Source organism: Carcharhinus amblyrhynchos, chromosome 35 (assembly GCF_965287045.1).
Source record: "Carcharhinus amblyrhynchos chromosome 35, sCarAmb.v2.hapA, whole genome shotgun sequence".
Classification (NCBI taxonomy): Eukaryota; Metazoa; Chordata; class Chondrichthyes; order Carcharhiniformes; family Carcharhinidae; genus Carcharhinus; species Carcharhinus amblyrhynchos.
Window position 1 is genome coordinate 261135 of NC_137358.1, and position 17329 is coordinate 278463.

At 43.3% G+C, this 17329-nt stretch overlaps 1 protein-coding gene across 1 annotated transcript; it reads right to left on the reverse strand.

Annotated features, from left to right (window-relative positions):
- Nucleotides 1-712: 712 nt before the first annotated feature.
- Nucleotides 713-8111, reverse strand: LOC145361760 (galanin peptides-like). Its single transcript, XM_080217714.1, has 5 exons — nucleotides 8031-8111; nucleotides 6818-6872; nucleotides 3391-3489; nucleotides 2820-2894; nucleotides 713-774 (listed from the first exon to the last, which is right to left on the reverse strand). The coding sequence occupies exons 1-5, from the start codon at nucleotides 8109-8111 to the stop codon at nucleotides 713-715; spliced, it is 372 nt and encodes a 123-aa protein (XP_080073840.1).
- Nucleotides 8112-17329: the final 9218 nt, after the last annotated feature.

Below are 17329 nucleotides of genomic sequence, written 5' to 3' on the forward strand. Positions count from 1 at the left end.
AATGAAAGACTAGAGAAAATTAGCCTTCCTGATCTTGAATCGACTGACCTGAGATATGATTTTCTCAAAGTTTATGTGATGGTTTACGATGCAGGAATTAACTAAATGCATTGCAAAACAAGGCAACAAAGTGATAAAAGATACAGTTAAGGTTAACATCTGTAAAGGCCCCTTAATGTTTCAGGAAATGAAAAAGGCTTTTGTATACAGCATAGACGTGTAGGGTCATTCAATGGAGTTATACTTGTTTTTCTGCATGTATGAACTGAGCTGAGCTAACTAGTCTTTCCTACAATGATTATCCTTCGCTTCTCTGTCTGGGTTGATCTCTGACCATGGTTACAGATTAAGGGCGGGATTCTCTGATCTTGTCCAGCCCACCCCACTACAAGTGTGAATAGAGAATTCAGTATTTCATTCAAAACTCCATTCACTTCAGTAACACCGCAGAATCCCAGCCATGGTAGAGTTCAGAGCATTTCGGTGTAAAGCTATAGTTTTAAAATGAGATAAATGAGATATACTTAGACACAAAGGCAAAAAGATAAAAACTGAAGAAAGGTTCAACTTCTTTGCTTTACTTTATTTTAGGAACATTTTTCAACAGCAAAACTCAAACCTTTGAATCCGTGTAAGTAATCACAATAGGATGGGGGCTGATTCTCTTTCAAACATTAGTAGTTTTACATGCGAGGAATCAAAATCCAAAAGCTTATGCTTGTTGTGTCTGGTCTGCTGAGAATGACACTGCGGAGTTATCCAGTACACCAGATTCTGTCAAAATAGTGACAAAGTATTAAAACATTTAAACAGTCCATTAAATCAACTCATTGAAGAATTAAACTATTATTTTACCAGGTTTCCCTCCTCCTACAATCTACAGACTTTTAACATCAGAATTTGATTATCTAAATACTGTTTTTTAATTTATTGTATCTAGTCTTATACTCATTTCAACATCAGCAGTGCCCCTCACATTGACTCTGTGATCTTTATTGTGACTCTGGGCCCTTTAGCATGACCCTGGGTCCCACCCATATAGTTGGCATAATTCTCAAGTCCCTTACAATCAGGCCACTCCCACAATTCTAGAATTTTCCAAATTCTAACCTTGTCAACAACCCCTCTGATTTTCTTGCTCTGAACTGTCTTGGCTGTCTAATAGGAGGCAGAGAGTTGGTATCAATGGGTGCTATTCTGATTGGCGGTTGGTGACTAGTGGAGTGCTGCAGGGATCGGTGCTGGAGCCTCAACTGTTTACCATTTATATAGATGATCTGGAGGAGGGGGCTGAGTGTAGGGTGACGAAATTTGCTGATGACACGAAGATGAGTGGAAAAGCAAATTGTGTGGAGGGTGTGGAAAGTCTGCAGAGGGATCTGGATAGGCTGAGCGAGTGAGCGAGGACCTGGCAGATGGAGTACAATGTTAGCAAGTGTGAGGTTATCCACTTTGGCAGAAATAATAGTAGGAGGGATTATTATTTAAAAGGTGAAAAGCTGCAGCATGCTACGGTGCAGAGGGACCTGGGGGTCCTTGTGCACAAGTCGCAAAAACCCAGTCTGCAGGTGCAGCAGGTGATCAAGAAGACGAATGGGATGTTGGCCTTTATAAAGAGGGGGATAGAATATAAAAGCAGGGAGGTCTTGCTGCAACTGTACAGGGCACTGGTGAGGCCGCAGCTGGAGTACTGTGTACAGTTTTGGTCGCCGCACTTGCGGAAGGATAGATTGGCCTTGGAGGGAGTGCAGAGGAGGTTCACTAGGCTGATACCAGAGATGAGGGGGTTGGCCTATGAAGAGAGACTAAATAGACTGGGTCTGTACTCATTGGAGTTTAGAAGGATGAGGGGGGATCTTATAGAGACGTATGAGATAATGAAGGGGATAGATAGGGTAGAGGTAGAGAGATTCTTTCTGCTTAGAAAGGATAGCAGGACTAGAGGACACAGCCTCAAGATAAGGGGGGGGCAGTTTAGATCGGAGTTGAGGAGGAACTTCTTCACTCAAAGGGTGGTGAATCTCTGGAATTCTCTGCCCGTTGAAGTGGTGGAGGCTACCTCGCTAAACATATTTAAGTCACAGATAGATAAGTTTCTGATAGACAGGGGAATTAAGGGTTACGTGGAGAAAGCGGGAAAGTGGAATTGATCCACTTCAGATCGGCCATGATCTTATTGAATGGCGGGGCAGGTTCGAAGGGCTAGATGGCCTACTCCTGCTCCTATTTCTTATGTTCTTAACCCACTTTCTCAGATTCCTCTGGCCATCTCACCTGTCCTCTACACAAGCCCAGCTTCTCTCATCTCCCCTATCTCCTAATCTTTCCAATCACACCACCCACATCCTTGTCTGACTTCTACCATCTGGCCCTTCCTTCCTCCCCAGCTGCAGCCTGGCAGTGAGCTGACCTTCCCACAGCCTGTCAATCCAGCTGACTGCCAACAAAAAAATGCACTTCCTGATTTTCCAACCGTAAGTACATCCTGATGTTCGAGGATTGTGTCTCAATAAATCTTGGGATTCCCTGATATATTGCCCAATAGAACAGCCAGCCTGTCCTAATCCTTCCTGACGCAATATTCATAAGTGGTCACGGTGTAGAGATCAGGAGCGGGAAGGGAACTCTGGCAGATTTCCTGAATCTAGTCCAGGAGCCTGACAGCGAATTAAAGCATTGCTTCGGTTACTCAGGTGGAAACGAACAAATACCTGAATGGTCCAATATGACATTGCAAAACATGTCAACACGCTGAAGGACACTGAACTATGGTTCACCCTCCTTACCAGTGTATGTTTTTAAAATTCTTTTAAACTCACCTCTCAGACGCAAGTAGCTCAGGAATTCTATCAGTGTCTGAAGGGCATTTTCATCAACTGAATTCTGTGGATTATCTTAAAACACAAGAAGATATTATCAGGTAACACCACTCATTTTATCATTCCCAGTCAACAGTGCAGTTCATAAACCCTCCAGACAATCTCTGTCAGTTCTATTCAAAGCCTCCACCAAGGGCTGTCTGTATGAAATTGTCTCTGACACCAGATGGCCAGAGGCTGCTCTCCATTTTGAGCGGGGAGTGCTGACTGATGGTGATTTAACCTGACCATCATTACACCTCAGGCAAGGGGCAAGGTTGAGAAGGTGGGACCTTCAAGAATAACCTGATCCGGTACAGGGGTTAAAGCGGTGCTGTTGGCACTGCTCTGCATCACGAATTAGCTGTCTAGCCAACTGAGCTAAATGGACTCCCTTGTGACCCATACAGAGGGTCTCCCTCAGCCCCTCCAATCTGCGTCCTCTAAGGAGATTGACTGCAGACTGCCTGAGCTCTTAGGAGCTATTACACCCCATAAAGGTGCAGAAACAATTCAGTGAAGCCATTCTTACCAAAACTTGTTACAACGGATTTGTAATTGTCGTCAAATGTATCTCTCTTCCCAGCAAGGCCCCCCTTGTCATTCAGTGATCTGTGGCCATTCGCAGCATCTGAAAAGGAAGGATAGAGATTTCAAACATCCCTAATGATTGAAAGAGCCACAGTCACTGCACCCACTTCCACTCACTAATGAATCAGACACAATAACTTCACTTCAAAATGTTAACCAATTGTTTAGTTTATCAGTTCCTGATGGAATCAAATGTGATTTTGCCAAATTTGTGTTTTAATTTCAATTTTCCAGCAACTTTCTTCACTCTCAGAAAATATCCACCCATTTGCCAGTAAAATTAGCTCCTCTAATGAGGGAAGATGAGTGAGAGAGGAGATGAGAGTGTGTGAGGGAGAGTGAGTGAGTGAGAGAGCATGAGGATATGTGAGGGAAGGTGAGGGTGTGTGAGGGGAGACAACTGACAAAAAGGGTGACTACAGAAGGTAGTGGGAGCAATTATGAGTGAGGGCAAGTTTGAGTGAGGTAGGATGAGGGATTGCGAGGCAGGGTAAGTGAGAAGAGGGTGAGTGAGAGTGTGACGATATGTGAGGGAGAGTGAGTGAGGGAGTGTGAGGGTTTGTGAGGGAAGGTGAGTGAGAGAGAGGGTGATGAGAGAAGGTGAGTGAGGGTAAAGATGAGTGAAGACAAGATTGACTTAGGGTGAGGGTTTGAGAGTGAGAAGAGAATGAGTGAGGGCATGTGAGGGAGAGTGAGTGCAGGAGAGTGAGGATGTGTCTTGGAGTGTGGGTGTATGAGGGAGGGTGGGTGGGAGGCAGTGTGTGTGAGGGAGGGTGTGTAAGCAGTATGTGCAAGGGAGGGTGTAAGGGAGGGTGTGTGAGGAGGGTATGTGAGGTAGGGTGTGTGAGGTAGGGTGTGTGAGGTGGGGAGGGTGGGAGGCAGTGTGGGTGTGAGGCAGGGTGTGTGAGGGAGGGTGTGTGAGGCAGGGTGTGTGAGGGAGGGTGTGTGAGGGAGGGTGTGTGAGGGAGGGTGTGTGAGGGAGGGTGTGTGAGGCGGGGTGTGTGAGGCGGGGTGTGTGAGGCGGGGTGTGTGAGGCGGGGTGTGTGAGGCGGGGTGTGTGAGGCGGGGTGTGTGAGGGAGGGTGTGTGAGGGAGGGTGTGTGAGGCGGGGTGTATGAGGCGGGGTGTGTGAGGGAGGGTGTGTGAGGGAGGGTGTGTGAGGGAGGGTGTGTGAGGGAGGGTGTGAGGCAGGGTGTGTGAGACAGTGTGTGTGTGAGGCGGGGTGTTTGAGGCAGGGTGTGTGAGGGAGGGTGTGTGAGGGAGGGTGTGTGAGGGAGGGTGTGTGAGGGAGGGTGTGTGAGGGAGGGTGTGAGGCAGGGTGTGTGAGACAGTGTGTGTGTGAGGCGGGGTGTTTGAGGCAGGGTGTGTGAGGGAGGGTGTGTGAGGGAGGGTGTGTGAGGGAGGGTGTGTGAGGGAGGGTGTGTGAGGGAGGGTGTGTGAGGGAGAGTGTGTGAGGGAGGGGGTTGGGGGGGAGGGTATGTGAGGGACTGTGGGGGTGTGTGAGGGAGGGTATACAGTACAGTCTTAGCTCATAGAATCATCATAGAACCCTCCAGCGCAGAAAGAGGCCCTTCGGCCCATCGAGTCTGCACTGAACACAATCCCACCCAGGCCCTACCCCCATATCCCTACAGATTATACCCACTAATCCCACTGACCTATGCATCCCTGCACACTAAGGGGCTGTATGTGAGTATGTGAGGGACTGTGGGGAGTGTGTGTGGGACTGTGGGGGTGTCTGAGGGTGTGGGAGAGATTGTGGGGGTGTGTGGGGGAGGGCGTGGGAGGCAGTGTGTGTGAGGGACAGTGTGGGAGGGAGGTTGAAGGAGGATGAGTGTTAATGAGGAAGGGTATTGGAGGTTGATAGAGAGAAGATGATTCATCCAGGCAGGTTTAATTGTTACTCATTCCTGATTCAAGGCTGCTTTCTTCTGGCCTGCAGTCTTAAACTACAGTCGCTGCAACAGGGAGACCAGTCTCCTTCAGGCTGTTTGAACTGCCCCAGTTCCACCTTTCCCAAAGGCTGGGGAGTTAATATGTTTAATAACAATTAATGCAACATTTACATTTCCGGGAAATTCATTGTCAGAAGTTTCAAATGGCTTCATCTCTTTAAGGCATTGTGAAAAAATGTGACTAAAAAGGGATACACCGCAAACTAGGAAGAATTTACACATTTGTTCCAATGACAGTTTGCTGGAGTCTTCTTAGTGTTTAGATAAAATGCATGAAGTTCTATCCCTCAGGAAAGGTGCTCTCAGCCAGACAAACTCTGTTCCTATTTGCAACATCTAAATGGGACAAAATGTGTCTCAAATTAACATAGAACATAGAGCACTACAGCACAAAGAGGCCCTTCGGCCCACAAGCTGCGCCGATCATATCCATACCTACCAGGCCATAGAACTATCTGTAACTCCCAATCCAGAAGTCTTTTAAAAGACCCCAGCGAGTTCGCCTCCACCACCACCGACGGCAGCCGATTCCACTCACTCACCACCCTCTGAGTGAAAAACTTACCCCTGACATCTCCTCTGTACCTACTCCCCAGCACCTTAAACCTGTGTCCTCTCATAGCGACCATTTCAGCCCTGGGAAACAGCCTCCGACAATCCACCCTACCTATACCTCTCAACATCTTATAAACCTTTTATAAACCATTTTATAAAAACTAAAGGGGAATATTCCAAATATATGTTAACTTTTTCAAATCAAGGAAAATAAATATAAATATAAGCAAATAACTTTTAACTCTGACATTAGTTCATTCAGAACAGACCTAACTTTCTTATACATTCGAACAACCAATGGCAGGACCTGAAACACTAATTCTGTATCTCATTCCATACACGTTGCCTAACCTGAGTGTTTCTGGCATTTTCTGCTTTTAGTTCAAGTCTCCGGGGTCTTCAGCATTTTGTGCTTTGCAGTAGTGTTAGCTTGGCTCGGCACTCTCAGCTCTGAGTCACACATATAGTACTCAGGTATCACTTCAGGATTTGAGAATATAATCTATGGAAGTGTTTCATAGCACTGAAAGGGTGCTGCAGTGTTGGACGGACTGTGTTAATCCCTCTGCATTTTACTATTTAAGTGGTAGAAATTTGCCGTGTGGCCCAGCCTGAAAACAACAATGAGCTGATTCGCTGGATATTCACCTTTCTACTTCTGTACATCAAAATAATTCATCGATTGTGAAATGCCATGACATGTCATGAGGACACTACATAAAACCATGTTTCTGTACTTTCTCCCTTAGTTACAAGGAAACACATCACTGAGCATTAGATTATACTGTTCCTTGGAGCATCCATGCAATGTTTTAAGGATAAGCAGAATGGAGTCTGAAGTGGTGACGACATTACTCACGTGGACCTAACAGATAACCGGCACTGTTCAATGTCCAACCTCTCTTGTCTTTGGGCTGAAAAACAGATTTTGCAGGTGAACTTTCCTGGTTTTTTTTTCATTTTCCTAAGATTCATAATTTTCTTTCTTTTCTTCACCACTAATTTACTGTTTCTTCTGAGATGCACTACCACACTGGAGGACACATCCACAGATCTCAGATAAAAATAAATTCTCCACAGAGCTCAACTTAACACTCACTCTGCTGAACAGTCCCTTACCCCCTCATCTCTACAGGGTCCAACTCTGGAGACAGAGAGAAGGAGAAAGAGAAATCAGCTCTACAAAACCTAGTTCCAGAGAGAGGTCAACTTTGAGAGGTCAACTCTACAAAGAAAGCCCCTTTTATAATAACCTCTTATCACAGAGAGACCATGTCCGCAGTAAGGGCCATCTCAATGGGTTTTGCCATGAGTGAGTGAGTCCTCCCACAGTGAGGAACCTCATGATAAAAAATTAACTAGCCCAACTAGGTTGGGGCGGCACGGTAGCACAGTGGTTGGCATTACTGCTTCACAGTACTACGGACCCAGGTTCGATTCCCAGCTTGGGTCATTGTGCAGACTCTGTACAGACATTCTCCCCTTGTCTGCATGGGTTTCCTCCGGGTGCTCCAGTTTCCTCTCATGTTCTGAAAGACGTGCCAGTGAGGTGCATTGACCCAAACAGGTGCTGGATTGTGGCGACAACGGGAATTTCACAGTAACTTCATTGCAGTGTTAATATAACTACTTGAGACTAATTACTTGTGACTAATAAATAAACTTTATCTTTAGGTGTCTCTGCTAGCAATGATGATAGTCCAGTGAGATTCCAGTAAATTTCTAGTTCTATTCTAACTTGGAGATGCTGATATTTCTGGTGAGTCAGGAAAGATACAGAGTTAACATCAAGGCCATAATATTCCCCAAGAGTTTTATATTTGATCCTAGGAGTCACATATTGACACGATTCTTCCTACACCTGACCTGCTACAATTAAAATGACACTGAAGGAAAAGTGAGAAAATCTTCCCATTTTCAAACACTTATCGAAACTTTTCAGCCAGTTTGGTTTAATTGACATTGTGGAGCAATCTCAGACTGATCTGTTCCTACAGAAAACTCTACTCCTATCCCTGTTCTGATTCAAATTCAGCCCCAATAACAGTCCATTAGAGAATAAATATAATTACCATGATAATTAATCCAAAGCATTCAGTTACTAACCCACAAAGGATCAGAGACATACAGATCAGGGTCCTGCCTTTATACATCTGAAGAGAAAAGAAAATAGTATTAAATTGTAGATCTGCAATAAAGTGAAAGGTGATTCACTGTCACCGGAGTTTGTCATCAAGCTTATGTCAAATCTCAAATTGTGTTGGATTTAACAAAGAATGTAAGCTGAAAACTCAGAGAAATTGCTCATGGCCTCTTCCTGTCCCTCTGACTTGGCCCCAAAGGACAGAGTTTCTACTCTTTTACCAGAATTAGATCAGTTTCATTTAAAAGTATTGCTATTGAAAAAAAGCACTACATTTCTAATTTAAGTGAATTACTGGTTTATTGCTTCAAAGTTTATAGGCAGCTCAGCTAATGGTGAAGTGGAATTCGGTGAGGGGGTAGTACAATGAGGGGATAATACATAGAGGAGGAATGGCAAGGGGTGTACAATGAGAGGAGTACAGTGAGGAGTGAATGGTCAGGGACGGGAATTCGGTAAAGGGGAAGAGATTATAATGAGAGTAAGTATCATTCGGGAGAGTATGGTGATGGAATGCTATGCTAAGAGGGGACACAGTGAGGAAAACAGCGATGGAGAGCTCATGCACCATCAGCTGCTCTTTCTCGATGGGAAAGGGTCCAGAAAGCAATTAAATGGATATAATTGTTGTGGAATGGGAGTGATGAAATTACCTATTGACCTCCAATATGCAGACTTCAGTGGATGATACTGTACACTAACTTCCAAGTAGTCACCAATAATCAGTTCAATGGGCAGAATCTATAGCTCGGTGACAAATCTTTCAACTCTCCACTTTTAACTGTGAAATCTCAACATTAAACAGTCTCCTGAGAATAGCAGCAACTCACAAGCCAATAAAATCAGCTGATTTTTCAATTCTTCAATTTGTACACCTGCTGCAGACACAATTGTACACAGTTCAAGCACAATGTTTGCTCATCTGATACAATCAGTCTCTGGCAATCTTGTGTCGCCAGCCTGGGGTCAATTACACACAATATCTGCAGCAACAATAGTCTGGTGGAAATAACAACAATTAGTAACTTTACACGTAAATACTCAAATATATAAAATCATTTTACCTTTATCTAGATGTAGAAAAAATTTGAAGTTTCTTCTCTAAAATGTAAACTAATGTTTTAAAAAATGAGATTTGTCAAATAATTATTTGAAAAATAGTCTAGCACAAAGCCCAGATTTAGGAACAGCAAAGTTCGGAGTGGCAATGTGCGAATGGCTGAGGAGAGGCGGGGAAGCCTATTTATTTGTGGAAAAAAATTAACGTCCTCATTATGTGTTTTTTTCTTTTTACGTAAATGCACCCAGGTTTTGAGAAGCATAAAAGGCTTGTCATTAAAGCATGTGCTACATTTCAGATATAATTTCTGTCAGCAAATGGAGGTAATTATTGATAATTGACTCATGTTCAGGCTGGAGGTTAACAGGAAAGTGCCTTTTTTAAAGTGCCTTTTTAAAGATTTTTTTCAGTAAACCGGAGGAGGACGAGTATCAGTGTCAAAATGTGTCAGAGCCATCACAACCATCCTAAAAAACAAAGTGGTGCGAGACAGAAAGTAGAAGTGAGACAGTTTAGTTAAAATGTGAAACTAAATCTGGAAATGGCAAAGAAAAATAGTGGAAAGAATGGAATGTCAAGACAGTGAAAGAAAGCTGGTGTGAGAAATTGGGGGAAAGAAAACAAGCATGGAAATTCAAATAGAAGATAAAAATTCCTGCAGAAAAAAAAATGCGAAAACGTGTCTATAAATGTGAAGGATTAAAGAGACAAAAATAAGCTAAATGAAAAAGGAGGGAATCTTCACAGATATTTTCAGTGTTGGCCTTGGTGTGAAAACCAGTCCGAATCAACTCGGCAGCAGGCGATTGCACACAATATTGCAGCCTCCATTTCAAAAGAAATTTCTAGCGACGTGAATCACGCTGCATTTTGGCAGCTTGTCCCTGACTTGCTCGACCTGGGACCACTTAATCTTTGCAATATGTGGAAGGTTCCATTTAAGTGCCTCCATAGTGTTCCCGAGCATTTGTTCCAGGCCCATGTGGGAGGATGGATTCCAGGAAACCAATGCCAAGATTCTCAGAGGCAGCCCTGATCAAACTCCTGGATGACGTGGAGCAGAAGTGGGATGTCCTCCACTGGCATTCATACAGACATACTTCCAACAAGATCACCACCCCTGCCTGAGAAGCAGTGGCAGCCTTAGTGAATGCCAGCTCGCTTTCAGAAGTGGATGGGGCAACTGTGCCACAAGGTGAATGACCTTCTTCATGCACCCAGGGATGTTATATATTAATATTGATTTTTGGTAGCTGTATATTAACACATGTATGTATTCACCAAAAGTAACATCACTGGTCGCTAGCATGGGAAACTGCCAGAGTGAAGAAGCAGCCACGTAGTGAACACAACATGCATGCCAGAAATTATTATAATTAGATTAAAGGCACAATTCTAATTGTGAAGAATGAAGGCAGTTTATCTGAGCAAAGATCTTGTTCCGGTCAAACACCCAAGTGGAAGGTCTCTTAGTCACTGCAGACCCACTCTGATCCTCTGGCACTGTTGAATTATTATCTGGTGTTTATGAAGTCACTTTAATTGCTCACATTTAATTACAGTTATTATTGCAAAAATTACCTGAGGGAATAATGGGACAATTACTAAAAGAAATCTAATATTCTAACACTAAATAAAGCTCTGTTATTTTTAATCCTCCGTGTTTCCTAGTGTCAATTCTCCATTTTACAACATAAAATTGGTAACAAGGATTTTATGATGTGGAGATGCCGGCGTTGGACTGGGGAAAACACAGTAAGAAGTCTCGCAACACCAGGTAAAAGTCCAGCCAGTTTATTTGACAGAAAACTTTCAAATTTAAAACTAAACAAGCTTTCGGAAACTCTGTTCCTTCGTCAGGTGTGCGGAAGGTGTGAAGGAACGTCATTTCCGAAAGCTTGTGGGATTACTATCAAATAAACTGGTTGGACTTTAACCTGGTGTTGTGAGACAAGGATTTTGAACAGAGAGGTGGAAAATTAGTGACAAAGTCTGGAAAAGAAAACTGAAGAGAAGTTCTTAGTACGTACTCTGCATATAACGGGCTTGAGTAATGATCCTCCACAGAGCAAACGGAGAGCTCAGTGTTTTAAAAAGTGACTGGAGCTTGGTTGCTATCTTGTTTAAATGGAAAAAATGAAGGTAGCTGCTGGAAACACATTGCAAAGTGTACATACAGGGAAACACCATTACTCAGGAAACTGGGAGTTTTCAGCATTGTGGGAAGCTTTGCTGAAAATGTGGATAAATGGAACTTCTATATTGAGCGTTTTGACTATTCTGCACAGGCAAAGAAAATAACAGAAGATATTAGGATGCTGATGTTTCTGATGGTGAGAAAATGGTTAATCTCTTCAGAAGTTTAGTGGAACCGCAGAAGCCAGGCACTAAAAGATATCAACAAACTGTAGATGCTTCGCAAGCATATTTTTTGCTGATTGCAGACTGGAGGGGTACCAGTATCCTGGGCAGGATTTTGCCAGTGCTGCTCAGGAGGGTTTAAGCTAGTGTGGCAGGAGGGTGGGAACCGGAACAGCAGGCCAATAAGTGTAGGGATTGGGGAAGAAGTAAGACTGAATAAATGTAGGACAGAGTAAGAGCAGCGGCAAGTCGTGGAGCTCAGCAGAACTGGAGATGTGTGCCACACACAAATTCATAAGAGAGGTAACAGATGCTCTATTCACGAGGGCCCACATGTGTATAAACTGGACCAGGACCAGATGAACCAGAATGACAGGGCCATGGGATTCGCCAGCCTAGTAGGCATGCCTCAAGTGTAGGGTGTAATTGATTGCACCCATGTGGCGCTGTGGTCTCCATGTTGGCATGCAGCGCCATTCATGAATTGTAAGGGATACCACTCTCTCAAAATCCAACTCGTTTGTGACCACACGATGTACATAATGCAATGTGTGTCCATTTCTCAGCAAGCATTGATGACAGTTACATCTTGGGGCACTCAAAAGGAAAGGAGGTACCCTCAGGAAGTGGCTGATGATACCACTGCAGAGGCCACAAGCACCCACTGAGGCTCATGCATCAATGGGTGTCCTGATTGAGCAGGCAATTGGATTGCTGAAGATGTGGTTCCGGCACCTGGACTGTTGAAGGAATGCTCCAAAAAAGCACTCAGAGGGTGCCCAGTCATTATGCAATGCATCATTATAAGGCTTGTGAGTGACTTCTCCTTAAGAGATGACAAGACTGACCCCTTCCCCCACCCCCAGCTGTGAAATTTACATCCTGGAGGATGATGGCGGCCTGAGTTCTGATATCTCCTTAGGAAGTGAAGTTGCCAGGTTTACATTTATATAAAGCTGTTGTAAATGGCATCAGTATGATGTCATGTTGGCGCCCGCTGAATATTCAGTGAGATAGTCCTGGCTAATGACATGCTAATGTATTTAAATGAGGGCCCCAGGCTTCCGCTGCATTTTTCACATTACTCCAGTAGCAAGGGGTTTGAAAATCGAAATCACGATCTCGCCGGTTAGATTCACGTTTTCTGATTCTCTCCAGTCTTTGTGCCCTCATTGGCAACCCAGCACATGGCTATCAAGAGAAAATGGAATGTGGGTATCACTGGCTAAGGCCAGCATTTATTGTCCTTCCCTGTTAGCCCTTGAGATGGTGGTAATAACTGCCTTCTTGAACCATTGCAGTCGATGTGGTATAGTTACAGCCCCTGTGCTGTTAGGGAGAGAATTCCAGGATTTTGACTGTGAAGGAACAGCCAATATATTTCCAAGTTAGGATGGTGAGTGACTTGAAGGGATCCTCCAGATGGTGGTATTCCCATGTGTCTGCTGCCCTTGTCCTTCAAGGTGTTTGAGATTGTGGGCTTGGAAGGTGCTGTTGAAGGCGCCTTGGTGAGTTGCTGAGGTGTATGTTGTAGATGGTACACACTGCTGCTACTGTACATCAGTGGTGAAGGGAGTAATGTTGAAGGAGGTGGATGGGGTGCTAATCAAGCATGCTGTTTGTCCTAGATGGTGTTACACTTCTTGAGTTTGTTGAAGCTGTACTCTCAGTCAGATAGAGATTATTCCATCACAGTCCAGGCTTTTACCATGTTAATGATGGACAGACTTTGGGGACTCAATATATGAGCTTCTCTCCACAAAGTTTCCAGCCTCTGACTTTCTCTGATAGCCACAGTGCTTATATGGCTTGTCTAGACAATGGTAATTCCCAGGATGTTGATAGTGGGACTTTCAGCAATGCTAATAGCATTGAATGTTAGGGAGAGTTCTTTGGAAGCCTTGACAAAGGGTCATCTGGACTCGAAACATCAGCTCTTTTCTCTGCTGCTGCCAGGTCTGCTGAGACTTTCCAGTGTTTTCTCTTCTCATCAGAATCTTTCTTGTTGAGGGTGGCAATTACCTGGTGCTTGTGTGACTCAAATGTTATTTGTTGCTTATCAGCCCAAACCTGGATATTGTCCAGGTCTTGCTGCATTTCAACATGGACTGCTCAGTATCTGAGGAGTCATGAATGGTCCTGAGCATTGTGCGATCATCTGCAAACATTTCCACTTCTGATTTTATGAAGGAAGGTAGGTCATTGATGAAGCAGCTGAAGATAGTTGGGCCTTGGACATTATCCTGAGGAACTCCTGCAAAGAAGTCCTGGGACTGAAATGATTGATCTCCAACTACAATCATCCTCTTTCATACTGGGTATGACTCCAACTAGTGAAGAGTTTTCTCCCGATTCCTAGTTTTTGTTTTCTTCTCTGTTATATTAATTCATTTGAGTGGCTTTCCCGATAAATGAATCAGGTTAGTTCTTCACTATACAATGATGAATTTCTTCCACTCACAGGTAGTAGTCATATTATTTCAGTAATTGTTTCACTGGCTGAATTACTGGTGCCACTAACAAAAGAGACGCTGAATGCATCACAATGGATGAACATTTCTTTCAGTAATTGTCCCATTATTCCCTCAGGTAATTTTTGCAGTAATAACTGTAATTAAATGTGAGCAATTAAAGTGACTTCATAAACACCAGATAATAATTTGACAGTGCCAGAGGATCAGAGTGGGTCGGCAGTGACTAAGAGACCTTCCACTCAGGTTTTGACCTAAACAAGATTTTTGCTCAGATAAACTACCTTCATTCTTCATATTTTGAATTGTGCCTTTAATCTAATTAACTTGTGGAATGCCAACCTCACAAAAATAGCTAGAACTTTGCCTGAGCCTGCTTAGGTTTATAAATGGACAATTTTTAATGTTAAATTTTTGCATTACTTTTTATCTTTCTTGATATTTCTCCTAATTTAAATCTGAGCTATGGTGTAAACATCCTCATGATCAGCTCCTTAGATAGTCATTAGATAGCCATTAGATAGCCATTAGATAGCCGTTAGATAGCAGTTAGATAGCCATTAGATAGCCAATAGATTAGCTATTAGATAGCTGTTAAATTAGCTAACACAATATATCTTTTACCCCTGACTTGAACCCATTTCCTGAGATGTAACTCCAGTTCCAATTAATTCTAGCCTGTTGCAGACATTGGAAATGGAAACATGCACTAACACCCCCCCATCACCCCTCCACCTGAACAACCTACCAGCCCGAACTAGGCCAACCCAGACCCCAGCTGATTCTTTCACATGTGTAAATTGCCCATGTGCTTTTATAGAAAACTAATGGCATTTTACTGGCACACTTGTGTGGAGTTAGTTAAAACCTGGTGGGGAAATGGAAGTGACATTTTACAATAAAGTGCCAACTTTCCTCCGTGTGTTTTTCCAAGTTCATTGGAAAATAACGCATTCTTGATCTAGTAGCCAAGGCTTCTTCAACAGCACCTTGCAAACTTGCGGCTTCGCCACCTAAAAAGTCAAGAGCAGGTACAATTAGCCCTGTAATGTGGACTAAGGTCACACATAGAATAGGCGAAATAAAACATGACGTGTCAGGTTTATTTCCCTGAAGTTCATTAATGAACTAGTCTGTGGAAGATTCAATTCAGGATTCTTTAAAAGCAGCTTGGCATCACCCATAAAATAATCATTGTTGTTTCCCCAGCTGGGAAAAGTGTTCTGGTGAGCAATATAACTAGGATGGGACAGAGGATGATAAATTAACTCGTGAGACAGGGAATGGTCTGCAGTGGAGGAGATATGATAAGCTAAATAGAGAAGGCAAAGCAAAGGGGCAAGGTAGGAATAAGGGAAGTAATGTTCAGAGTGTGGCAGGGAGGGACAGAATGTACAAAACTAACCATTGTCAGCAGATAAGACTAGAAATTACAAAAAAAAAGAAGAATTAAAGGATTTGTATCTGAATGCATGCAGCATTTGCAACAGAACAGATGAATTGACAGCAGAATTAGAAATAAATACCTATGATCTGTGAGCCACTATAGAGATGTGGTTCAAAATGACAAAGACTGCAGTCTGAATGTTTAAGGGTATGTGACATTTAAGGAGGAAAGGAAACAAGGAATAAGTGCAGGAGTAGTTTTATTTAGGATGATGAGAGAGAAGGTATCTTAGTTCTGGAGGTCAAGACGTAAAATCAGTTTGGTACAGATGAGAAATAGTAAAGGTAAAAAGTCACATGTGGAAGTGGTTTATAGGTTCCCTAAAAGTAACCACACTGCAGGTCAGGGTAAACAGGAAGAAATAATGGGGGGAAAAGGTATGACAGTAGTTATGGTGAGAGTATGGGAGAATTAGAGAATGAATGAAAGAAGGCTAGAAATGTAAAAGCAGATAGTAAGAGTTTTCACAGGTATCTTAAAAAGGAAAAAAGGTAAAGTGATCTTTGGTCCTGTAGAGAGAGAGAGAGAGAGAGAGAATGGGGAATCAATAATGGAAAAGAAAGAAATGGTGGATTACTTGAGAAACTACTTTGCTTCTGTCTTTACTGCAGAGGATACAAAGAACATCTCAACCATAATTGTGAATCAAGAGGTGAAAGGGGGAGAAATTAAAACAATTACAAAAATGGTATAAAGCCAATACCAAAAGCTGACAAGCCCCTTGGTCATGATGGACTTTATCTTGGAGCTTTTAAAAGCAGTGGCTGCTGAGATAGCACATGCATTGGTTTTAATTTTCCAAAATTCCCCAATTCTGGAAAGGTCAAGTCAGATTGGAGAATGGCAACTGTGACTCCTCTATTCAAGAAAGGACGCAGACAGGAAGTAGGAAACTACAGATCAGTTAACTTCACCTCTGTCCTGAGGAAATTCCTGGACTATTTTTATTTATTAGTGTCACAAGTTTTATATTAAAACTGCAATGAAGTTACTGTGAAAATCCTTTAGTCGCCATACTCTGGCACCTGTTTGAGGACATTGAGAGAGAATATAGCAAGGCCAATGTACCTAACCAGCACGTCTTTCAGACTGTGGGAGGAATCCAGAGCACCCTGAGGAAACTCACACAGACACGGGGAGAACGTGTAGACTCTGCACAGACAGTAACCCCAAGTTGGGAATTGAACACGGGTCCCTGGCACCGTGAAGCAGCAGTGCAAACCACTGTGCCACCCATATGAAATAATACTCAACAAACTATTGGGATTGAAGGCAGACAAGGACTGAGGGCCTGATAGCCTACATCCTAGGGTACTAAAAGGAAGTGGCATATTGGTTATAATATTCCAACATTCCCTGGATGCAGGAAAAGTTCCAATGGATTGGAAAAATGCTATTGTAATTCCCTTATTCAAAAAGGGAGGGAGGACATAAGAACATAAGAAATAGGAGCAGGAGTAGGCCATCTAGCCCTTCGAGCCTGCCCCGCCATTCAATAAGATCATGGCTGATCTGAAGTGGATCAGTTCCACTTTCCCGCTTTCTCCCCATAACCCTTAATTCCCTTATCGATCAGAAACCTATCTACCCGTGACTTAAATATATTTAGCGAGGTAGCCTCCACCACTTCAACAGGCAGAGAATTCCAGAGACTCACCACCCTTTGAGTGAAGAAGTTCCTCCTCAACTCCGATCTAAACTGCCCTTTCCCCCCTTATTTTGAGGCTGTGCCCTCTAGTCCTGCTGTCCTTTCTAAGCGGGAAGAATCTCTCTACCCTATCCATCCCCTTCATTATCTTATATGTCTCTATAAGATCCCCCCTCATCCTTCTAAACTCCAACGAGTACAGACCCAGTCTATTCAATCTCTCCTCGTAGGCTAACCCCCT

Bases quoted from the DNA above. Each gene is read 5' to 3' on its own strand.
- LOC145361760 (XM_080217714.1), bottom strand. From the start codon at position 8,111: ATGTATAAAGGCAGGACCCTGATCTGTATGTCTCTGATCCTTTGTGGG. The intron at 3,490-6,817 runs GTGAGTAATGTC...CTTCCTTTTCAG, and splicing joins CGGTTATCTGTTAGGTCCAC to ATGCTGCGAATGGCCACAGA. The intron at 2,895-3,390 runs GTAAGAATGGCT...TTGTGTTTTAAG, and splicing joins ATCCGTTGTAACAAGTTTTG to ATAATCCACAGAATTCAGTT.